This window comes from Oncorhynchus keta, chromosome 34 (assembly GCF_023373465.1).
Source record: "Oncorhynchus keta strain PuntledgeMale-10-30-2019 chromosome 34, Oket_V2, whole genome shotgun sequence".
In the NCBI taxonomy this organism is placed as follows: Eukaryota; Metazoa; Chordata; class Actinopteri; order Salmoniformes; family Salmonidae; genus Oncorhynchus; species Oncorhynchus keta.
Genome location: NC_068454.1, coordinates 81,999,546 through 82,024,245, shown reverse-complemented (window position 1 = coordinate 82,024,245; position 24,700 = coordinate 81,999,546). Strand labels below are relative to the sequence as shown.

Below are 24,700 nucleotides of genomic sequence, written 5' to 3'. Positions count from 1 at the left end.
TAGGGAGGTGTATAGTCCACTGAATATATTATTATCTGTATAGAATTGGTATAGGGAGGTGTATAGTCCACTGAAGATATTAATATCTGTATAGAATTGGTATAGGGAGGTGTATTGTCCACTGAATATATTATTATCTGTATAGAATTGGTATAGGGAGGTGTATTGTCCACTGAATATATTATTATCTGTATAGAATTGGTATAGGGAGGTGTATAGTCCACTGAAGATATTAATATCTGTATAGAATTGGTATAGGGAGGTGTATTGTCCACTGAATATATTATTATCTGTATAGAATTGGTATAGGGAGGTGTATAGTCCACTGAAGATATTATTATCTGTATAGAATTGGTATAGGGAGGTGTATAGTCCACTGAAGATATTAATATCTGTATAGAATTGGTATAGGGAGGTGTATAGTCCACTGAATATATTAATATCTGTATAGAATTGGTATAGGGAGGTGTATAGTCCACTGAAGATATTAATATATGTATAGAATTGGTATAGGGAGGTGTATAGTCCACTGAATATATTAATATCTGTATAGAATTGGTATAGGGAGGTGTATAGTCCACTGAATATATTAATATCTGTATAGAATTGGTATAGGGAGGTGTATAGTCCACTGAAGATATTAATATCTGTATAGAATTGGTATAGGGAGGTGTATAGTCCACAGACGATATTAATAGCTGTATAGAATTGGTATAGGGAGGTGTATAGTCCACAGAAGATATTAATATATGCATAGAATTGGTATAGGGAGGTGTATAGTCCACAGAAGATATTAATATCTGTATAGAATTGGTATAGGGAGGTGTATAGTCCACTGAAGATATTAATATCTGTATAGAACTGGTATAGGGAGGTGTATAGTCCACTGAATATATTATTATCTGTATAGAATTGGTATAGGGAGGTGTATAGTCCACTGAATATATTAATATCTGTATAGAATTGGTATAGGGAGGTGTATAGTCCACAGAATATATTATTATCTGTATAGAATTGGTATAGGGAGGTGTATAGTCCACAGAAGATATTAATATCTGTATAGAACTGGTATAGGGAGGTGTATAGTCCACTGAATATATTATTATCTGTATAGAATTGGTATAGGGAGGTGTATAGTCCACTGAAGATATTATTATCTGTATAGAATTGGTATAGGGAGGTGTATAGTCCACTGAAGATATTAATATCTGTATAGAATTGGTATAGGGAGGTGTATTGTCCACTGAATATATTATTATCTGTATAGAATTGGTATAGGGAGGTGTATAGTCCACTGAAGATATTATTATCTGTATAGAATTGGTATAGGGAGGTGTATAGTCCACTGAAGATATTAATATCTGTATAGAATTGGTATAGGGAGGTGTATTGTCCACTGAATATATTATTATCTGTATAGAATTGGTATAGGGAGGTGTATAGTCCACTGAAGATATTAATATCTGTATAGAATTGGTATAGGGAGGTGTATTGTCCACTGAATATATTATTATCTGTATAGAATTGGTATAGGGAGGTGTATTGTCCACTGAATATATTATTATCTGTATAGAATTGGTATAGGGAGGTGTATAGTCCACTGAAGATATTAATATCTGTATAGAATTGGTATAGGGAGGTGTATAGTCCACTGAATATATTAATATCTGTATAGAATTGGTATAGGGAGGTGTATAGTCCACTGAAGATATTAATATCTGTATAGAATTGGTATAGGGAGGTGTATAGTCCACTGAATATATTAATATCTGTATAGAATTGGTATAGGGAGGTCCACTGAAGATATTAATATATGTATAGAATTGGTATAGGGAGGTGTATAGTCCACTGAATATATTAATATCTGTATAGAATTGGTATAGGGAGGTGTATAGTCCACTGAATATATTAATATCTGTATAGAATTGGTATAGGGAGGTGTATAGTCCACTGAAGATATTAATATTTGTATAGAATTGGTATAGGGAGGTGTATAGTCCACAGACAATAAATAGCTGTATAGAATTGGTATAGGGAGGTGTATAGTCCACAGAAGATATTAATATATGCATAGGGTATAGGGAGGTGTATAGTCCACAGAAGATATTCATATCTGTATAGAACTGGTATAGGTGTATAGTCCACTGAATATATTATTATCTGTATAGAATTGGTATAGGGAGGTGTATAGTCCACTGAAGATATTAATATCTGTATAGAACTGGTATAGGGAGGTGTATTGTCCACTGAATATATTATTATCTGTATAGAATTGGTATAGGGAGGTGTATAGTCCACTGAAGATATTAATATCTGTATAGAATTGGTATAGGGAGGTGTATTGTCCACTGAATATATTATTATCTGTATAGAATTGGTATAGGGAGGTGTATAGTCCACTGAAGATATTATTATCTGTATAGAATTGGTATAGGGAGGTGTATAGTCCACTGAAGATATTAATATCTGTATAGAATTGGTATAGGGAGGTGTATTGTCCACTGAATATATTATTATCTGTATAGAATTGGTATAGGGAGGTGTATTGTCCACTGAATATATTATTATCTGTATAGAATTGGTATAGGGAGGTGTATAGTCCACTGAAGATATTAATATCTGTATAGAATTGGTATAGGGAGGTGTATTGTCCACTGAATATATTATTATCTGTATAGAATTGGTATAGGGAGGTGTATAGTCCACTGAAGATATTATTATCTGTATAGAATTGGTATAGGGAGGTGTATAGTCCACTGAAGATATTAATATCTGTATAGAATTGGTATAGGGAGGTGTATAGTCCACTGAATATATTAATATCTGTATAGAATTGGTATAGGGAGGTGTATAGTCCACTGAAGATATTAATATATGTATAGAATTGGTATAGGGAGGTGTATAGTCCACTGAATATATTAATATCTGTATAGAATTGGTATAGGGAGGTGTATAGTCCACTGAATATATTAATATCTGTATAGAATTGGTATAGGGAGGTGTATAGTCCACTGAAGATATTAATATTTGTATAGAATTGGTATAGGGAGGTGTATAGTCCACAGACAATATTAATAGCTGTATAGAATTGGTATAGGGAGGTGTATAGTCCACAGAAGATATTAATATATGCATAGAATTGGTATAGGGAGGTGTATAGTCCACAGAAGATATTCATATCTGTATAGAACTGGTATAGGGAGGTGTATAGTCCACTGAATATATTATTATCTGTATAGAATTGGTATAGGGAGGTGTATAGTCCACTGAAGATATTAATATCTGTATAGAACTGGTATAGGGAGGTGTATAGTCCACTGAATATATTATTATCTGTATAGAATTGGTATAGGGAGGTGTATAGTCCACTGAATATATTAATATCTGTATAGAATTGGTATAGGGAGGTGTATAGTCCACAGAAGATATTATTATCTGTATAGAATTGGTATAGGGAGGTGTATAGTCCACAGAAGATATTAATATCTGTATAGAACTGGTATAGGGAGGTGTATAGTCCACAGAAGATATTAATATCTGTATAGAACTGGTATAGGGAGGTGTATAGTCCACTGAATATATTATTATCTGTATAGAATTGGTATAGGGAGGTGTATAGTCCACTGAAGATATTATTATCTGTATAGAATTGGTATAGGGAGGTGTATAGTCCACTGAAGATATTAATATCTGTATAGAACTGGTATAGGGAGGTGTATAGTCCACTGAATATATTATTATCTGTATAGAATTGGTATAGGGAGGTGTATAGTCCACTGAATATATTATTATCTGTATAGAATTGGTATAGGGAGGTGTATAGTCCACAGAATATATTAATATATGTATATAATTGGTATAGGGAGGTGTATAGTCCACAGAATATATTAATATATGTATAGAATTGGTATAGGGAGGTGTATAGTCCACTGAAGATATTATTATCTGTATAGAATTGGTATAGGGAGGTGTATAGTCCACTGAATATATTATTATCTGTATAGAATTGGTATAGGGAGGTGTATAGTCCACTGAAGATATTAATATCTGTATAGAATTGGTATAGGGAGGTGTATTGTCCACTGAATATATTATTATCTGTATAGAATTGGTATAGGGAGGTGTATTGTCCACTGAATATATGATTATCTGTATAGAATTGGTATAGGGAGGTGTATAGTCCACTGAAGATATTAATATCTGTATAGAATTGGTATAGGGAGGTGTATTGTCCACTGAATATATTATTATCTGTATAGAATTGGTATAGGGAGGTGTATAGTTCACTGAAGATATTATTATCTGTATAGAATTGGTATAGGGAGGTGTATTGTCCACTGAATATATTATTATCTGTATAGAATTGGTATAGGGAGGTGTATAGTCCACTGAAGATATTAGCAGGCTTCCATCTAAGACGTACAGTTTCTGGATGAAGGAAAATATTTGTTTCCTGAGGTGATGGTATGATGCTGTTTGGTTTGGAATGTGATGTTATGTTCAAACAGAATTACAGTAGCATCAATGCAGAGAGTTATCAATAACTATTTACCTTATAATGTTAATATACACATGCAATCACACATAGTTGTATAATCATATAGAGATGTGTGTGCGTTGTGTGTTGTAATAACTTCTGATATGAGTTCGGCCCGTAGACACACCTGACCTTCAGCACACATGACCAGGTGATGATGGGAGACTGGGCAGAAACCTACTAGTGCCAACACACATACACATCGTCACACACACACAAACATACACACCGATACAGCCAGATAGACTCCCTACCTTTTCTGGTCTGACGTGGTAGCCCGCCCCCTTTCACACATACACACACTGACAGTCCTGTCGGCTGCTGCTGTGAAAAGTTCAGAGCTGTCAGGGGGAATGTCAGACGACTGCGTAGAGCTGTCTGCTGAACACACACACACACACTCCCGAAACCCATTGTCTCTGTCAGACATACAAACCCATCAACCACATTCACCTGTGTGTGTGTACAGAGGTATCGCAGAACGTTGGTGTTTTTCCTATTTCTTTTGTTCAGTTTCACTCTTCTTACAGGTTGACATTTCCAAGTCGTTACTTCATTCCTTTCACCCTGCATTGTTTGGTGGTACAGGTGTAGTGTTGACAAAAATTGTCATCACTTGAAGTCCCCAGCGGGATTTGAACTCGCGACCCCTGGTTTACGAGACCAGTGCTCTAACCACTGAGCTATGGAGCCTTGCTTTTTATAGTTCAACCAGGAGGAGAAAAGGATTTAAATGATACTCCCTTTCGAGAACAAAGATAGCCACACGCCCAACCTGACAGGCAGGTTACCAGTCAGACTCCTAAAACAAAGGACTCTCCCTGATCTCACTTATACAGCTTACCTCAGTTTAGCAGTTACAGTTAGATGAATGAATGAAACCCAAATGAGACGGATTGCAAATGCCCTATTTTACCTTGGTCTTTCCAGAAGGATTGTGTGTGTAGCGATTCACCATTCAAGCTAGCAGCCTTGGCCAATTTGTAAATTTCAGACTTACAATGTTGCTATTTTCTTGTCTTGCAGTAGGCTCTCCAGATGTTTCTGTGCATAATGTGTGTGTGTGTGTGTGTGTGTGTGTGTGTGTGTGTGTGTGTGTGTGTGTGTGTGTGTGTGTGTGTGTGTGTGTGTGTGTGTGTGTGTGTGTGTGTGTGTGTGTGTGTGTGTGTGTGTATATATATGTATGGAGATGATGTGTGTTTATTGTCTTGTAGGAGGTTCTGTGGCCCGAAGGGGGCGCTCTCTCGGGGGTTCTCAGTCTCAGATACTACTGGACCTGTCACTACGCACACACAGCCAATGTGAGTACTATCTCAGACAGACACACACACAAGGGGGTATTACACACACATATCGCTGGATCACTAGTCACTTTAATAATGCCACTTTACTAATGTTTACATATCTTGCATTACTCATCTTATATGTACACTACTGTTCAAAAGTTTGGGGTCACTTAGAAATGTCCTTGTTTTTGAAAGAAAAGCCCAGAAGGCCACCATCCTGGAGTCGCCTCTTTACTGTTGATGTTGAGACTGATGTTTTGCGGGTACTATTTAATGAAGCTGCCAGTTGAGGACTTGTGAGGCATCTGTTTCTCAAACTAGACACTCTAATGTACTTGTCCTCTTGCTCAGTTGTGCACCGGGGCCTCCCACTCATTCTATTCTGGTTAGAGCCAGTTTGCGCTGTTCTGTGAAGGGAGTAGTAGACAGCGATGTACCAGATCTTCAGTTTATTGGCAATTTCTCACATGGAATAGCCTTCATTTCTCAGAACAAGAATAGAATGACGAGTTTCAGAAGAACGTTATTTGTTTCTGGCCATTTTGAGCCTGTAATCAAACCCACAAATGCTGATGCTCCAGATACTCAACTAATCTAAAGAAGGCCAGTTTTATTGCTTCTTTAATCAGAACAACAGTTTTCAGCTGTGCTAACATTATTGCAAAATGGTTTTCTAATGATCAATTATCCTTTTAAAATTATAAACTTGGATTAGCTAACACAACGTGCCATTTGAACACAGGAGTTATGGTTGCTGATAATGGGCCTCTGTACGCCTATGTAGATATTCCATAACAAATCAGCCTTTTCCAGCTACAATAGTCATTTACAACATTAACAATGTTGACACAGTATTTCTGATACATTTGATGTAATTTTAATGGACAAAAAAACATGATTTCAAACACAAGGACGTTTCTAAGTGACACCAAACTTTTGAATGGTAGTGTATATATTGTGTTTTATACCATCTATTGCATCTTGCCTATGCCGCTCTGTCATTGCTCATCCATATATTTATATGTACAGTGGGGAGAACAAGTATTTGATACACTGCCGATTTTGCAGGTTTTCCTACTTACAAAGCATGTAGAGGTCTGTCATTTTTATCATAGGTACACTTCAACTGTGAGAGAAGGAATCTAAAACAAAAATCCAGAATATCATATTGTATGATTTTTAAGTAATTCATTTGCATTTTATTGCATGACATAAGTATTTGATCACCTACTAACCAGTAAGAATTCCGGCTCTCACAGACCTGTTCGTTTTTCTTTAAGAAGCCCTCCTGTTCTCCACTCATTACCTGTATTAACTGCACCTGTTTGAACTCGTTACCTGTATAAAAGACACCTGTCCACACACTCAATCAAACCTCTCCACAATGGCCAAGACCAGAGAGCTGTGTAAGGACAGCAGGGATACAATTGTAGACCTGCACAAGGCTGGGATGGGCTACAGGACAATAGGCAAGCAGCTTGGTGAGAAGGCAACAACTGTTGGCTCAATTATTAGAAAATGGAAGAAGTTCAAGATGACGGTCAATCACCCTTGGTCTGGGGCTCCATGCAAGATCTCACCTTGTGGGGCATCAATGATCATGAGGAAGGTGAGGGATCAGCCCAGAACTACACGGCAGGACCTGGTCAATGACCTGAGGAGAGCTGGGACCACAGTCTCAAAGAAAACCATTAGTAACACACTACGCCGTCATGGATTAAAATCCTGCAGCGCACGCAAGGTCCCCCTGCCAGCGCATGTCCAGGCCCGTCTGAAGTATGCCAATGACTGGGAGAAAGTCATGTGGTCTGATGAGACAAAAATATATTTTTTTGGTCTGAACTCCACTCGCCGTGTTTGGAGGAAGAAGAAGGATGAGTACAACCCCAAGAACACCATCCCAACCGTGAAGCATGGAGGTGGAAACATCATTCTTTGGGGATGCTTTTCTGCAAAGGGGACAGGACGACTGCACCGTATTGAGGGGAGGATGGATGGGGCCATGTATCGCGAGATCTTGGCCAATAACCTCCTTCCCTCAGTAAGAGCATTGAAGATGTGTAAGGTCCTGGGTGTCGTCAGGGTGAAATCAGGCACAGGAAAGCAGAGTTCAATAAAGTGCTTTTTTAATGCACACACGGAGAACTATGGTCCCCCCACTTACGGGTGCTCAAACCAAATGCCCCAGACACAGGGAAACGAAAACAGTCTAGCACTAAATACACAAACATGTACATCTAATGCAAACACCAGGGTTACAATAATCAATCCCGCACAAAGAATCAGGCGGGCCGGCTGACTAATAAAGCCTCACTAATTATAACCAACTCAAAACAGGTGTACTCAATAAACACATGAGGGGGAGAAAAGAATAATTGGCACCTAGTAGGCCGGCGACGACGACCGCCGAGCGACACCCGAACGGGAAGGGGAGCCACCTTCGGTCGGAGTTGTGACAAGATGGGTCGTGGCTGGGTCTTCCAGCATGACAACGACCCGAAACACACAGCCAGGTCAACTAAGGAGTGGCTCCGTAAAAAGCATCTCAAGTTCCTTGAGTGGCATAGCCAGTCTCCAGACCTGAACCCAATAGAACATCTTTGTAGGGAGCTGAAAGTCCGTATTGCCCAGCAACAGCCCCGAAACCTGAAGGATTAAGAAAAGGTCTGTATGGAGGAGTGGGCCAAAATCCCTGCTGCAGTGTGTGCAAACCTGGTCAAGAACTACAGGAAATGTATGATCTCTGTAATTGCAAACAAAGGTTTCTGTACCAAATATTAAGTTCTGCTTTTCTGATGTATCAAATACTTATGTCATGCAATAAAATGCAAATTAATTACTTAAAAATCATACAATGTGATTTTCTGTATTCCTTCTCTCACAGTAGAAGTGTACCTACGATACAAATTATAGACCTCTACATGCTTTGTAAGTAGAACAACCTGCAAAATCGGCAGTGTATAATGTGTATAATGTGTATAATGTGTATCAAATACTTGTTCTATATATTCTTATTCCATCCCTTTACTTAGATTTATGTGTATTAGGTAGTTGTTGTGGAATTGTTAGATTACATGTTAGTTATTGCTGCACTGTCGGAACTAGAAACACAAGCATTTCTCTACACTTGCAATAACATCTACTAACCATGTGTATGTGACCAATACAATTTGATTTCGGGAATAGAGTGATGTGGATGAACTGTACACAATGTGTTTCCTCTGTTAGCATGTTGTTTCCTTCCTTGTGTGTGTTTCTGCAGTGAGCAGTGTGGAGTGTGTGCACCTGTGTGATGCAGTAGGGCAGGCCAGGCAGTACTCCTACCACCTCAGACCCCACAGCGCTGGACAGGGCCGGGGGAAACACTGACGACTACACACACCCCCTGCATGTGTACTTCGTGGCTCAGTTGGTAGAGCATGGCGCTTCTACTGCTAGAGTACTGGGTTAGATTCCCAGGACCAGCCATATGTGAAATGTATGTACGCGTGACTGAGTTGCTTTGGATATAAGCATCTGCTAAATGGCATACACACATATGTGTGTTGTCTTGAAATTACTTACCCAACTGCCTTATCATGGTGGAGTTATTGGCCAGATTGTAAACAGAGCATCTATATACTGACAAGAGGTGGGCCCCAATGGTGTAACTATAGGAATATTTTTCTGCAGAGGTGGGAACTCTTTAGCCAATGAGGGTGGGTTTGCATGTGAATAATGCTGATATAACTGACTTCTCAGAGATGCCGCATGTGTCCACTTATCAGTACAGTTGTAATAATATACATTTTGTAATATTTAGGTTAAGTCAAATAATCAGGCCAAGAACTCCTCCATGGTTAATACTGGGCACAGAGAGTACAATCTGAGAGGAAGAGGCTATGCAAGAACTCCTCCATGGTTAATACTGGGCACAGAGAGTACAATCTGAGAGGAAGAGGCTATGCAAGAACTCCTCCATGGTTAATACTGGGCACAGAGAGTACAATCTGAGAGGAAGAGGCTATGCAAGAACTCCTCCATGGTTAATACTGGGCACAGAGAGTACAATCTGATACAGCATGACACAGACTACAATCTGAGAGGAAGGGATTTTTTATACTGGGCACAGTGGTCAATTTGAGAGGAAGAGGCTATGCAAACTCCTCCATGATCTGGGCACAGAGTACAATCTGAGAAAGAATGCAAGAACTCCCCATGGTTAATACTGGGCAGTCTGTGCAAGAACTCCTCCATGGTTAATACTGGGCACAGAGAGTACAGAGAGGAAGAGGCTTGTAAGAACTCTCCATGTGCCCAGTAAGAGGCTTAACCATGGAGGAGTACAATCTGAGAGGAAGAGGCATAGAACTCCTCCATGGTTAATACTGGGCACAGAGAGTACAATCAGATTGCAAGAACTCCTCCATGTTAATACTGGGCACAGAGAGTACAATCTGGAGGAAGAGGCTTCTTGCATAGAACTTCCTCTCATGGTTAATACTGGGCACAGAGAGTACAATCTGTGCCCAGTATTAACCATGGAGGAGTTCTTGGTTATACTGGGCCTCAATTCTATGCAAGAACTCCTCCATGGTTAATACTGGGCACAGAGAGTACTCTCTGAGAGGAAGAGGCTGCAAGAACTCCTCCATGGTTAATACTGGGCACAGAGAGTACAATCTGATGGGAAGAGGCTATGCAAGAACTTCCATGGTTATGGGCACAGAGAGTACAATCTGAGAGGAAGAGGCTATGCAAGAACTCTCTTCCTCTCCAGAATTGTACAATCTCTGCAAGAACTCCCAGTATTAACCATGGAGGAGTTCTTGCATAGCAATCTCTTCCTCTCAGATTGTACTCTCTGTGCCCAGTATTAACCATGGAGGAGTTCTTGCATAGCCTCTTCCTCTCAGATTGTACTCTCTGTGCCCAGTATTAACCATGGAGGAGTTCTTGCATAGCCTCTTCCTCTCAGATTGTACTCTCTGTGCCCAGTATTAACCATGGAGGAGTTCTTGGCCTGATTGTTTATACTACTGGACACAGGAAGAGAGGACAAAGTTATGAGACCTCACAGGGCGGAGTTAAGTCAACCGACATGGTATGTGTGCAAGATCATTTCAACCATACAGAAAATGAACACACACACACACAGAGATAACCTTTCCTCCCATGTGGAGAATGAGGCAGTCTGTCAACAGCTGGTCATACAGCCAGCCCACCTGCAGACGCTGACACACACGCCTGCTTGCAGACACACACGCTTCCCGTCAGCCATAACACTTGTACTTGGTTGTAGTCAACTCTACCTCAGTATCTACCTGAGCAGGTTCCCACAGGCATGCATGCCCCTCCCACTTTCCCCCCTCAGCCATAATAGTAGGTACACAGATGTACACAAGGTCATTTAGGTCCAGAGGGTACACGTGTACCTGTGCTTTCTCGGTAGGACTCTGTGGAGGGGGGTATATTTATGCATTTTATACATACTCTGTTACTCTTTAATTCTACATTATACATCACTTCCTGCCTTAAAGAGATAGTTGACTTAAAGTTAGCCAGATGTTTGTGGCACCTCATCAAGATGAACTGTCACTTAAGAAACGGTGTTTTAGTGTTGATGCTGTTCACTCTGATGCACTACTGTTGAGACACTATCAGATGCCAAGGCTTTACATTTATGAATGAATACCAACCTCAATGTTAATGTCCATGTTGTTTTTCTACTCTTTTAGAAAACTTCTCAAATAAATACATTGACAAGTTTGAGTGACTCCAGCTTTATTTTCTCTTTTTGTAATAAAAACAGTAATCAGTTGAGAAATCCTTTAATTCGGTCTTGGAGATGCAGTGTGTGCAGGTGTTAGTTCCAACCCAGCACTGATTCAGGTGATTAGTTAAAGAAGTATGTTAGTGCTGCACTGTAACTAAAGCCTGTACATCCTTTTATCTCTCCAGGACTAGTGGTGGCCACAATATTTAGCAATATGAAGACAGTTTGTTTTGGGCCAGGAATAAAAGCTGAATGAGGAGGACAGAGAGACCGATGGGGAAGACAGGATGTCAGGTTAGACCAGGGGTGTCAAACTCATTCCACAGATGACCGAGTTCTGCAGGTTTTCCTTTTTTCCTTTCAATTAAGACAATCAGGTGAGGGGAGTTCCTTACTCATTAGTGACCTTAAGTCATCCATCAAGTACAAGGGTGGAGCGAAAGCCCTCAGACACTATGACCTCCGTGGAATAAGTTTAACATGTGGGTTAGACAGTGGACAGAGAACAGTAAGACGGGCCTGTGGTTGGTTTGGGGCCTAGGTCAGTAGATGTCTCGGAGCCCCAGGTTTCCCCGATGAGTCGCCATGGTTACGCTGTAGCAGTACAGCAGGTCAGTCATCCACTGCTCCTTGGACTCACCTCGACAGTACCTCTGGAACACACACACCATCATTAGAACCTCAGAGAACACACACCACACTTACTTTTTATTCTAACATGATACTTGTTTAAGCTTCCTTAATACAGTGAGGTCCTGTACAATGTGTTGTAGTTGACTGTGTGTGTTTACCGTGAGGTCCTGTATAATGTGTTGTAGTAGAGTTGCGTTAGCCAGCATGTGGTTGTAGTTGACTGTGTGTGTTTACCGTGAGGTCCTGTACAATGTGTTGTAGTAGAGTTGCATTAGCCAGCATGTAGTTGTAGTTGACTGTGTGTGTTTACCGTGAGGTCCTGTACAATGTGTTGTAGTAGAGTTGCGTTAGCCAGCATGTGGTTGAGTAGATGACTGTGTGTTTAACGTGAGGTCCTGTATAATGTGTAGTAGAGTTGCATTAGCCAGTATGTAGTTGTAGTTGACTGTGTGTGTTTACCGTGAGGTCCTGTATAATGTGTAGTAGAGTTGCATTAGCCAGCATGTAGTTGACTGTGTGTGTTTACCGTGAGGTCCTGTATAATGTGTTGTAGTAGAGTTGCGTTAGCCAGCATGTAGTTGACTGTGTGTGTTTACCGTGAGGTCCTGTATAATGTGTTGTAGTAGAGTTGCGTTAGCCAGCATGTAGTTGACTGTGTGTGTTTACCGTGAGGTCCTGTATAATGTGTTGTAGTAGAGTTGCGTTTGCCAGCATGTAGTTGTAGTTGACTGTGTGTGTTTACCGTGAGGTCCTGTATAACGTGTTGTAGTAGAGTTGCGTTAGCCAGCATGTAGTTGAGTAGTTGACTGTGTGTTTACCGTGAGGTCCTGTACAATGTGTTGTAGTAGAGTTGCGTTAGCCAGCATGTGGTTGTAGTTGACTGTGTGTGTTTACCGTGAGGTCCTGTATAATGTGTTGTAGTAGAGTTGCGTTAGCCAGCATGTAGTTGACTGTGTGTGTTTACAGTGAGGTCCTGTATAATGTGTTGTAGAGTTGCATTAGCCAGCATGTGGTTGTAGTTGACTGTGTGTGTTTACCGTGAGGTCCTGTATAATGTGTTGTAGTAGAGTTGCATTAGCCAGCATGTAGTTGACTGTGTGTGTTTACCGTGAGGTCCTGTATAACGTGTTGTAGTAGAGTTGCGTTTGCCAGCATGTGGTTGTAGTTGACTGTGTGTGTTTACAGTGAGGTCCTGTATAATGTGTTGTAGTAGAGTTGCGTTTGCCAGCATGTGGTTGTAGTTGACTGTGTGTGTTTACCGTGAGGTCCTGTATAACGTGTTGTAGTAGAGTTGCGTTAGCCAGCATGTAGTTGAGTAGTTGACCGTGTGTTTACCGTGAGGTCCTGTATAATGTGTTGTAGTAGAGTTGCGTTAGCCAGCATGTAGTTGAGTAGTTGACTGTGTGTTTACCGTGAGGTCCTGTATAACGTGTTGTAGTAGAGTTGCGTTTGCCAGCATGTAGTTGTAGTTGACTGTGTGTGTTTACCGTGAGGTCCTGTATAACGTGTTGTAGTAGAGTTGCGTTAGCCAGCATGTAGTTGAGTAGTTGACTGTGTGTTTACCGTGAGGTCCTGTATAATGTGTAGTAGAGTTGCATTAGCCAGCATGTAGTTGTAGTTGACTGTGTGTGTTTACCGTGAGGTCCTGTATAATGTGTAGTAGAGTTGCATTAGCCAGCATGTGGTTGTAGTTGACTGTGTGTGTTTACCGTGAGGTCCTGTACAATGTGTTGTAGTAGAGTTGCGTTTGCCAGCATGTGGTTGAGTAGTTGACTGTGTGTGTTTACCGTGAGGTCCTGTATAATGTGTAGTAGAGTTGCATTAGCCAGCATATGGTTGTAGTTGACTGTGTGTGTTTACCGTGAGGTCCTGTATAATGTGTAGTAGAGTTGCATTAGCCAGCATATGGTTGTAGTTGACTGTGTGTTTACCGTGAGGTCCTGTATAATGTGTAGTAGAGTTGCGTTTGCTAGCATGTGGTTGAGTAGTTGACTGTGTGTGTTTACCGTGAGGTCCTGTATAATGTGTAGTAGAGTTGCATTAGCCAGCATATGGTTGTAGTTGACTGTGTGTTTACCGTGAGGTCCTGTATAATGTGTAGTAGAGTTGCATTAGCCAGCATATGGTTGTAGTTGACTGTGTGTTTACCGTGAGGTCCTGTATAATGTGTAGTAGAGTTGCATTAGCCAGCATATGGTTGTAGTTGACTATGTGTTTACCGTGAGGTCCTGTATAATGTGTAGTAGAGTTGCGTTTGCTAGCATGTGGTTGAGTAGTTGACTGTGTGTGTTTACCGTGAGGTCCTGTATAATGTGTAGTAGAGTTGCATTAGCCAGCATATGGTTGTAGTTGACTGTGTGTTTACCGTGAGGTCCTGTATAATGTGTAGTAGAGTTGCATTAGCCAGCATATGGTTGTAGTTGACTGTGTGTTTACCGTGAGGTCCTGTATAATGTGTAGTAGAGTTGCATTAGCCAGCATGTAGTTGTAGTTGACTGTGTGTGTTTACCGTGAGGTCCTGTATAATGTGTAGTAGAGTTGCATTAGCCAGCATATGGTTGTAGTTGACTGTGTGTTTACCGTGAGGTCCTGAATAATGTGTTGTAGTAGAGTTGCGTTTGCCAGCATGTGGTTGAGTAGTTGACTGTGTGTGTTTACCGTGAGGTCCTGTATAATGTGTAGTAGAGTTGCGTTTGCCAGCATGTGGTTGAGTAGTTGACTGTGTGTGTTTACCGTGAGGTCCTGTATAATGTGTTGTAGTAGAGTTGCGTTTGCCAGCATGTGGTTGAGTAGTTGACTGTGTGTGTTTACCGTGAGGTCCTGTATAATGTGTAGTAGAGTTGCGTTAGCCAGCATGTAGTTGAGTAGTTGACTGTGTGTGTTTACCGTCAGGTCCTGTATAATGTGTTGTAGTAGAGTTGCGTTAGCCAGTATGTAGTTGTAGTTGACTGTGTGTTTACAGTGAGGTCCTGTATAATGTGTTGTAGTAGAGTTGCGTTTGCCAGTATGTAGTTGTAGTTGACTGTGTGTGTTTACAGTGAGGTCCTGTATAATGTGTAGTAGAGTTGCATTAGCCAGCATGTGGTTGTAGTTGACTGTGTGTGTTTACCGTGAGGTCCTGTATAACGTGTTGTAGTAGAGTTGCGTTAGCCAGTATGTAGTTGTAGTTGACTGTGTGTGTTTACAGTGAGGTCCTGTATAATGTGTAGTAGAGTTGCATTAGCCAGCATGTGGTTGTAGTTGACTGTGTGTGTTTACCGTGAGGTCCTGTATAACGTGTTGTAGTAGAGTTGCGTTAGCCAGCATGTAGTTGAGTAGTTGACCGTGTGTTTACCGTGAGGTCCTGTATAATGTGTTGTAGTAGAGTTGCGTTTGCCAGCATGTAGTTGTAGTTGACTGTGTGTGTTTACCGTGAGGTCCTGTATAACGTGTTGTAGTAGAGTTGCGTTTGCCAGCATGTGGTTGAGTAGTTGACTGTGTGTGTTTACCGTGAGGTCCTGTATAATGTGTAGTAGAGTTGCGTTAGCCAGCATGTAGTTGAGTAGTTGACTGTGTGTGTTTACCGTCAGGTCCTGTATAATGTGTTGTAGTAGAGTTGCGTTTGCCAGCATGTAGTTGTAGTTGACTGTGTGTGTTTACAGTGAGGTCCTGTATAATGTGTAGTAGAGTTGCATTAGCCAGCATGTGGTTGTAGTTGACTGTGTGTGTTTACCGTGAGGTCCTGTATAACGTGTTGTAGTAGAGTTGCGTTAGCCAGTATGTAGTTGTAGTTGACTGTGTGTGTTTACAGTGAGGTCCTGTATAATGTGTAGTAGAGTTGCATTAGCCAGCATGTGGTTGTAGTTGACTGTGTGTGTTTACCGTGAGGTCCTGTATAACGTGTTGTAGTAGAGTTGCGTTAGCCAGCATGTAGTTGAGTAGTTGACCGTGTGTTTACCGTGAGGTCCTGTATAATGTGTTGTAGTAGAGTTGCGTTTGCCAGCATGTAGTTGTAGTTGACTGTGTGTGTTTACCGTGAAGTCCTGTATAACGTGTTGTAGTAGAGTTGCGTTAGCCAGCATGTAGTTGAGTAGTTGACTGTGTGTTTACCGTGAGGTCCTGTATAATGTGTAGTAGAGTTGCATTAGCCAGCATGTAGTTGTAGTTGACTGTGTGTGTTTACCGTGAGGTCCTGTATAATGTGTAGTAGAGTTGCATTAGCCAGCTGTGTGTGTTTATGTGGTTGTAGTTGACTGTGTGTGTTGACTACCGTGAGGTCCTGTACAATGTGTTGTAGTAGAGTCGCGTTTGCCAGCATGTGGTTGAGTAGATGACTGTGTGTTTAACGTGAGGTCCTGTATAATGTGTAGTAGAGTTGCATTAGCCAGCATGTGGTTGTAGTTGACTGTGTGTTTACCGTGAGGTCCTGTATAATGTGTTGTAGTAGAGTTGCGTTAGCCAGCATATGGTTGTAGTTGACTGTGTGTTTACCGTGAGGTCCTGTATAATGTGTAGTAGAGTTGCATTAGCCAGCATATGGTTGTAGTTGACTGTGTGTTTACCGTGAGGTCCTGTATAATGTGTAGTAGAGTTGCATTAGCCAGCATGTAGTTGTAGTTGACTGTGTGTGTTTACCGTGAGGTCCTGTATAATGTGTAGTAGAGTTGCATTAGCCAGCATATGGTTGTAGTTGACTGTGTGTTTACCGTGAGGTCCTGAATAATGTGTTGTAGTAGAGTTGCGTTTGCCAGCATGTGGTTGAGTAGTTGACTGTGTGTGTGTTTACCGTGAGTCCTGTATAATGTGTAGTAGAGTTGCGTTTGCCAGCATGTGGTTGAGTAGTTGACTGTGTGTGTTTACCGTGAGGTCCTGTATAATGTGTTGTAGTAGAGTTGCGTTTGCCAGCATGTGGTTGAGTAGTTGACTGTGTGTGTTTACCGTGAGGTCCTGTATAATGTGTAGTAGAGTTGCGTTAGCCAGCATGTAGTTGAGTAGTTGACTGTGTGTGTTTACCGTCAGGTCCTGTATAATGTGTTGTAGTAGAGTTGCGTTAGCCAGTATGTAGTTGTAGTTGACTGTGTGTTTACAGTGAGGTCCTGTATAATGTGTTGTAGTAGAGTTGCGTTTGCCAGTATGTAGTTGTAGTTGACTGTGTGTGTTTACAGTGAGGTCCTGTATAATGTGTAGTAGAGTTGCATTAGCCAGCATGTGGTTGTAGTTGACTGTGTGTGTTTACCGTGAGGTCCTGTATAACGTGTTGTAGTAGAGTTGCGTTAGCCAGTATGTAGTTGTAGTTGACTGTGTGTGTTTACAGTGAGGTCCTGTATAATGTGTAGTAGAGTTGCATTAGCCAGCATGTAGTTGAGTAGTTGACCGTGTGTTTACCGTGAGGTCCTGTATAATGTGTTGTAGTAGAGTTGCGTTTGCCAGCATGTAGTTGTAGTTGACTGTGTGTGTTTACCGTGAGGTCCTGTATAACGTGTTGTAGTAGAGTTGCGTTAGCCAGCATGTAGTTGAGTAGTTGACTGTGTGTTTACCGTGAGGTCCTGTATAATGTGTAGTAGAGTTGCATTAGCCAGCATGTAGTTGTAGTTGACTGTGTGTGTTTACCGTGAGGTCCTGTATAATGTGTAGTAGAGTTGCATTAGCCAGCATGTAGTTGTAGTTGACTGTGTGTGTTTACCGTGAGGTCCTGTATAATGTGTTGTAGTAGAGTTGCGTTAGCCAGCATGTGGTTGTAGTTGACTGTGTGTGTTTACCGTGAGGTCCTGTACAATGTGTTGTAGTAGAGTTGCGTTAGCCAGCATGTGGTTGTAGTTGACTGTGTGTGTTTACCGTGAGGTCCTGTATAATGTGTAGTAGAGTTGCATTAGCCAGCATGTGGTTGTAGTTGACTGTGTGTGTTTACCGTGAGGTCCTGTACAATGTGTTGTAGTAGAGTCGCGTTTGCCAGCATGTGGTTGAGTAGATGACTGTGTGTTTAACGTGAGGTCCTGTATAATGTGTAGTAGAGTTGCATTAGCCAGCATGTGGTTGTAGTTGACTGTGTGTGTTTACCGTGAGGTCCTGTATAATGTGTTGTAGTAGAGTTGCGTTAGCCAGCATGTAGTTGACTGTGTGTGTTTACCGTGAGGTCCTGTATAATGTGTAGTAGAGTTGCATTAGCCAGCATATGGTTGTAGTTGACTGTGTGTTTACCGTGAGGTCCTGTATAATGTGTAGTAGAGTTGCATTAGCCAGCATATGGTTGTAGTTGACTGTGTGTTTACCGTGAGGTCCTGTATAATGTGTAGTAGAGTTGCATTAGCCAGCATGTAGTTGTAGTTGACTGTGTGTGTTTACCGTGAGGTCCTGTATAATGTGTAGTAGAGTTGCATTAGCCAGCATATGGTTGTAGTTGACTGTGTGTTTACCGTGAGGTCCTGAATAATGTGTTGTAGTAGAGTTGCGTTTGCCAGCATGTGGTTGAGTAGTTGACTGTGTGTGTTTACCGTGAGGTCCTGTATAATGTGTAGTAGAGTTGCGTTTGCCAGCATGTGGTTGAGTAGTTGACTGTGTGTGTTTACCGTGAGGTCCTGTATAATGTGTTGTAGTAGAGTTGCGTTTGCCAGCATGTGGTTGAGTAGTTGACTGTGTGTGTTTACCGTGAGGTCCTGTATAATGTGTAGTAGAGTTGCGTTAGCCAGCATGTAGTTGAGTAGTTGACTGTGTGTGTTTACCGTCAGGTCCTGTATAATGTGTTGTAGTAGAGTTGCGTTAGCCAGTATGTAGTTGTAGTTGACTGTGTGTTTACAGTGAGGTCCTGTATAATGTGTTGTAGTAGAGTTGCGTTTGCCAGTATGTAGTTGTAGTTGACTGTGTGTGTTTACAGTGAGGTCCTGTATAATGTGTTGTAGTAGAGTTGCGTTAGCCAGTATGTAGTTGTAGTTGACTGTGTGTGTTTACCGTGAGGTCCTGTATAATGTGTTGTAGTAGAGTTGCGTTTGCCAGCATGTGGTTGAGTAGTTGACTGTGTGTGTTTACCGTCAGGTCCTGTATAATGTGTTGTAGTAGAGTTGCGTTAGCCAGTATGTAGTTGTAGTTGACTGTGTGTTTACAGTGAGGTCCTGTATAATGTGTTGTAGTAGAGTTGCGTTTGCCAGTATGTAGTTGTAGTTGACTGTGTGTGTTTACAGTGAGGTCCTGTATAATGTGTAGTAGAGTTGCATTAGCCAGCATGTGGTTGTAGTTGACTGTGTGTGTTTACTGTGAGGTCCTGTATAACGTGTTGTAGTAGAGTTGCGTTAGCCAGTATGTAGTTGTAGTTGACTGTGTGTGTTTACAGTGAGGTCCTGTATAATGTGTAGTAGAGTTGCATTAGCCAGCATGTGGTTGTAGTTGACTGTGTGTGTTTACCGTGAGGTCCTGTATAACGTGTTGTAGTAGAGTTGCGTTAGCCAGCATGTAGTTGAGTAGTTGACCGTGTGTTTACTGTGAGGTCCTGTATAATGTGTTGTAGTAGAGTTGCGTTTGCCAGCATGTAGTTGTAGTTGACTGTGTGTGTTTACCGTGAGGTCCTGTATAACGTGTTGTAGTAGAGTTGCGTTTGCCAGCATGTGGTTGAGTAGTTGACTGTGTGTGTTTACCGTGAGGTCCTGTATAATGTGTTGTAGTAGAGTTGCGTTTGCCAGCATGTGGTTGAGTAGTTGACTGTGTGTGTTTACCGTGAGGTCCTGTATAATGTGTTGTAGTAGAGTTGCGTTTGCCAGCATGTGGTTGAGTAGTTGACTGTGTGTGTTTACCGTGAGGTCCTGTATAATGTGTAGTAGAGTTGCGTTAGCCAGCATGTAGTTGAGTAGTTGACTGTGTGTGTTTACCGTCAGGTCCTGTATAATGTGTTGTAGTAGAGTTGCGTTAGCCAGTATGTAGTTGTAGTTGACTGTGTGTGTTTACAGTGAGGTCCTGTATAATGTGTTGTAGTAGAGTTGCGTTTGCCAGTATGTAGTTGTAGTTGACTGTGTGTGTTTACAGTGAGGTCCTGTATAATGTGTAGTAGAGTTGCATTAGCCAGCATGTGGTTGTAGTTGACTGGGTGTGTTTACCGTGAGGTCCTGTATAACGTGTTGTAGTAGAGTTGCGTTAGCCAGTATGTAGTTGTAGTTGACTGTGTGTGTTTACAGTGAGGTCCTGTATAATGTGTAGTAGAGTTGCATTAGCCAGCATGTGGTTGTAGTTGACTGTGTGTGTTTACCGTGAGGTCCTGTATAACGTGTTGTAGTAGAGTTGCGTTAGCCAGCATGTAGTTGAGTAGTTGACCGTGTGTTTACCGTGAGGTCCTGTATAACGTGTTGTAGTAGAGTTGCGTTTGCCAGCATGTAGTTGTAGTTGACTGTGTGTGTTTACCGTGAGGTCCTGTATAACGTGTTGTAGTAGAGTTGCGTTAGCCAGCATGTAGTTGAGTAGTTGACTGTGTGTTTACCGTGAGGTCCTGTATAATGTGTAGTAGAGTTGCATTAGCCAGCATGTAGTTGTAGTTGACTGTGTGTGTTTACCGTGAGGTCCTGTATAATGTGTAGTAGAGTTGCATTAGCCAGCATGTGGTTGTAGTTGACTGTGTGTGTTTACCGTGAGGTCCTGTACAATGTGTTGTAGTAGAGTCGCGTTTGCCAGCATGTGGTTGAGTAGATGACTGTGTGTTTAACGTGAGGTCCTGTATAATGTGTAGTAGAGTTGCATTAGCCAGCATGTGGTTGTAGTTGACTGTGTGTGTTTACCGTGAGGTCCTGTATAATGTGTTGTAGTAGAGTTGCGTTAGCCAGCATGTAGTTGACTGTGTGTGTTTACCGTGAGGTCCTGTATAATGTGTTGTAGTAGAGTTGCGTTAGCCAGCATGTAGTTGACTGTGTGTGTTTACCGTGAGGTCCTGTATAATGTGTTGTAGTAGAGTTGCATTTGCCAGCATGTGGTTGTAGTTGACTGTGTGTGTTTACAGTGAGGTCCTGTATAATGTGTTGTAGTAAGAGTTGCGTTTGCCAGCATGTGGTTGTAGTTGACTGTGTGTGTTTACCGTGAGGTCCTGTATAACGTGTTGTAGTAGAGTTGCGTTAGCCAGCATGTAGTTGAGTAGTTGACTGTGTGTTTACCGTGAGGTCCTGTATAACGTGTTGTAGTAGAGTTGCGTTTTCCAGCATGTGGTTGTAGTTGACTGTGTGTGTTTACCGTGAGGTCCTGTATAATGTGTAATAGAGTTGCGTTTGCCAGCATGTGGTTGAGTAGTTGACTGTGTGTGTTTACCGTGAGGTCCTGTATAATGTGTAGTAGAGTTGCGTTTGCCAGCATGTGGTTGAGTAGTTGACTGTGTGTTTACCGTGAGGTCCTGTATAACGTGTTGTAGTAGAGTTGCGTTAGCCAGCATGTAGTTGAGTAGTTGACCGTGAGGTCCTGTATAACGTGTTGTAGTAGAGTTGCATTTTCCAGCATGTAGTTGTAGTTGACTGTGTGTGTTTACCGTGAGGTCCTGTATAATGTGTAATAGAGTTGCGTTTGCCAGCATGTGGTTGAGTAGTTGACTGTGTGTGTTTACCGTGAGGTCCTGTATAATGTGTAGTAGAGTTGCGTTTGCCAGCATGTGGTTGAGTAGATGACTGTGTGTTTACCGTGAGGTCCTGTACAATGTGTTGTAGTAGAGTTGCGTTTGCCAGCATGTGGTTGACTGTGTGTACCGTGAGGTCCTGTATAATGTGTTGTAGTAGAGTTGCGTTTGCCAGCATGTGGTTGTAGTTGACTGTGTGTGTTTACCGTGAGGTCCTGTATAACGTGTTGTAGTAGAGTTGCGTTAGCCAGCATGTAGTTGAGTAGTCGACTGTGTGTTTACCGTGAGGTCCTGTATAACGTGTTGTAGTAGAGTTGCGTTTTCCAGCATGTGGTTGTAGTTGACTGTGTGTGTTTACCGTGAGGTCCTGTATAATGTGTAATAGAGTTGCGTTTGCCAGCATGTGGTTGAGTAGTTGACTGTGTGTGTTTACCGTGAGGTCCTGTATAATGTGTAGTAGAGTTGCGTTTGCCAGCATGTGGTTGAGTAGTTGACTGTGTGTTTACCGTGAGGTCCTGTATAACGTGTTGTAGTAGAGTTGCGTTAGCCAGCATGTAGTTGAGTTTGACCGTGAGGTCCTGTATAACGTGTTGTAGTAGAGTTGCATTTTCCAGCATGTAGTTGTAGTTGACTGTGTGTGTTTACCGTGAGGTCCTGTATAATGTGTAATAGAGTTGCGTTTGCCAGCATGTGGTTGAGTAGTTGACTGTGTGTGTTTACCGTGAGGTCCTGTATAATGTGTAGTAGAGTTGCGTTTGCCAGCATGTGGTTGAGTAGATGACTGTGTGTTTACCGTGAGGTCCTGTACAATGTGTTGTAGTAGAGTTGCGTTTGCCAGCATGTGGTTGACTGTGTGTGTTTACCGTGAGGTCCTGTATAATGTGTTGTAGTAGAGTTGCGTTTGCCAGCATGTGGTTGTAGTTGACTGTGTGTGTTTACAGTGAGGTCCTGTATAATGTGTTGTAGTAAGAGTTGCGTTTGCCAGCATGTGGTTGTAGTTGACTGTGTGTGTTTACCGTGAGGTCCTGTATAACGTGTTGTAGTAGAGTTGCGTTAGCCAGCATGTAGTTGAGTAGTCGACTGTGTGTTTACCGTGAGGTCCTGTATAACGTGTTGTAGTAGAGTTGCGTTTTCCAGCATGTGGTTGAGTAGTTGACTGTGTGTGTTTACCGTGAGGTCCTGTATAATGTGTAGTAGAGTTGCGTTTGCCAGCATGTGGTTGAGTAGTTGACTGTGTGTTTACCGTGAGGTCCTGTATAACGTGTTGTAGTAGAGTTGCGTTAGCCAGCATGTAGTTGAGTAGTTGACCGTGTGTTTACCGTGAGGTCCTGTATAACGTGTTGTAGTAGAGTTGCGTTTTCCAGCATGTGGTTGTAGTTGACTGTGTGTGTTTACCGTGAGGTCCTGTATAATGTGTAGTAGAGTTGCGTTTGCCAGCATGTGGTTGAGTAGTTGACTGTGTGTGTTTACCGTGAGGTCCTGTATAATGTGTAGTAGAGTTGCGTTTGCCAGCATGTGGTTGAGTAGATGACTGTGTGTTTACCGTGAGGTCCTGTACAATGTGTTGTAGTAGAGTTGCGTTTGCCAGCATGTGGTTGAGTAGTTGACTGTGTGTGTTTACCGTGAGGTCCTGTATAATGTGTAGTAGAGTTGCATTAGCCAGCATGTAGTTGAGTAGTTGACTGTGTGTGTTTACCGTCAGGTCCTGTATAATGTGTTGTAGTAGAGTTGCGTTAGCCAGCATGTAGTTGTAGTTGACTGTGTGTGTTTACAGTGAGGTCCTGTATAATGTGTTGTAGTAGAGTTGCGTTTGCCAGCATGTGGTTGAGTAGTTGACTGTGTGTGTTTACCGTGAGGTCCTGTATAATGTGTTGTAGTAGAGTTGCGTTTGCCAGCATGTGGTTGAGTAGTTGACTGTGTGTGTTTACCGTGAGGTCCTGTATAATGTGTAGTAGAGTTGCGTTAGCCAGCATGTAGTTGAGTAGTTGACTGTGTGTGTTTACCGTCAGGTCCTGTATAATGTGTTGTAGTAGAGTTGCGTTAGCCAGTATGTAGTTGTAGTTGACTGTGTGTGTTTACAGTGAGGTCCTGTATAATGTGTTGTAGTAGAGTTGCGTTTGCCAGCATGTGGTTGAGTAGTTGACTGTGTGTGTTTACCGTGAGGTCCTGTATAATGTGTTGTAGTAGAGTTGCGTTTGCCAGCATGTGGTTGCGAAGCGCTGTGTGCTGCAGCAGCAGGGACAATATCTGGGCCAGTTGAGGCAGCTCCTCCTCACACAGGTCCCTAACTCGCAATGACTGCAGAACCAACCGCAACAGCCGGGGAATGCTGCTCAGCACTGCCACACACGCGCCCCACACTGCCTCCCTGCAGGTAGAGGGAGAGAAAGGTTGGACACAATCCACACACACACACACACACACACACACACACACACACACACACACACACACACACCCTACAGGGAAGGATAAAGGTTACACACACAACATGACTGCACAGAGAGGTCACACACAGGCTACCTCTTGTGGTTGTTCTCTGAGGCGGTGTCCTGCTGTAGGGTCAGTAGCAGAGACAGTAGGCTGAGGCAGCAGCGGGACAGGAACCTCAGCAGAGGTTCACTGGGGAGGAAGGACAGGTCCAACAGTCTGGCCACCGCTCTCAACAACCCTGCTGCCATACTGTCTGGTACCACAGACAGACCAGTCTGGGAGGGAGAGACACAGTTACACACACACACACACACGCACAGAGATGAGTACACACAAGTACACCATCTCACCAGGTTCTTGCAGATGCCGTTCTGCAGCACGTCAAAGCACTGTGAACGAGACCCCAGCGTCTCCAAGCAGTGGCACACTTCCTGTGGGTGGGACATAGACAGTAAGATCACTTCCTGCTGTTTTAAAGGTCATATTTCACAACATTAATATCATTC

General features: G+C 42.1%; 2 protein-coding genes, 2 long non-coding RNA genes and 1 other non-coding gene across 9 annotated transcripts in view; 3 read left to right on the top strand and 2 right to left on the bottom strand.

Moving 5' to 3' along the window:
• The window catches only part of LOC118382091 (inversin-like), a 57,976-nt gene extending 48,085 nt beyond the window's left edge, over nt 1-9,891 (top strand). The window contains 2 exon segments of the mRNA XM_052495655.1: nt 5,752-5,838; nt 9,086-9,891. Coding sequence (XP_052351615.1) covers nt 5,752-5,838; nt 9,086-9,192 — 194 coding nt within the window. The 3' untranslated portion in view covers nt 9,193-9,891.
• LOC127915375 (uncharacterized) lies at nt 1,087-3,723 on the top strand. 5 transcript variants are annotated; one of them, XR_008091175.1, is made up of 4 exons: nt 1,087-1,435; nt 2,337-2,387; nt 2,643-2,693; nt 3,459-3,723. It is a non-coding gene; the product is annotated as an uncharacterized LOC127915375 (long non-coding RNA). The 5 variants fall into 5 exon arrangements; XR_008091170.1 differs by lacking the exon at nt 2,337-2,387; XR_008091171.1 differs by lacking the exon at nt 2,643-2,693.
• On the bottom strand, nt 5,158-5,230 carry trnat-cgu (transfer RNA threonine (anticodon CGU)). Its single transcript has one exon. It is a non-coding gene; the product is annotated as a tRNA-Thr (tRNA).
• A 1,678-nt stretch (nt 9,892-11,569) lies between the features above and the next one.
• The window catches only part of LOC118382796 (testis-expressed protein 10 homolog), a 59,251-nt gene continuing 46,120 nt past the window's right edge, over nt 11,570-24,700 (bottom strand). Inside the window, exons 15-18 of the mRNA XM_052492692.1 lie at nt 24,545-24,625; nt 24,285-24,469; nt 23,919-24,129; nt 11,570-12,231 (exon numbers count right to left, since the gene is read on the bottom strand). Coding sequence (XP_052348652.1) covers nt 12,121-12,231; nt 23,919-24,129; nt 24,285-24,469; nt 24,545-24,625 — 588 coding nt within the window. The 3' untranslated portion in view covers nt 11,570-12,120. The remainder of the gene's footprint in view (nt 12,232-23,918; nt 24,130-24,284; nt 24,470-24,544; nt 24,626-24,700) is intronic.
• On the top strand, nt 13,552-21,076 carry LOC127915374 (uncharacterized). The gene is made up of 4 exons (XR_008091166.1): nt 13,552-14,365; nt 16,307-16,379; nt 18,032-18,323; nt 20,950-21,076. It is a non-coding gene; the product is annotated as an uncharacterized LOC127915374 (long non-coding RNA).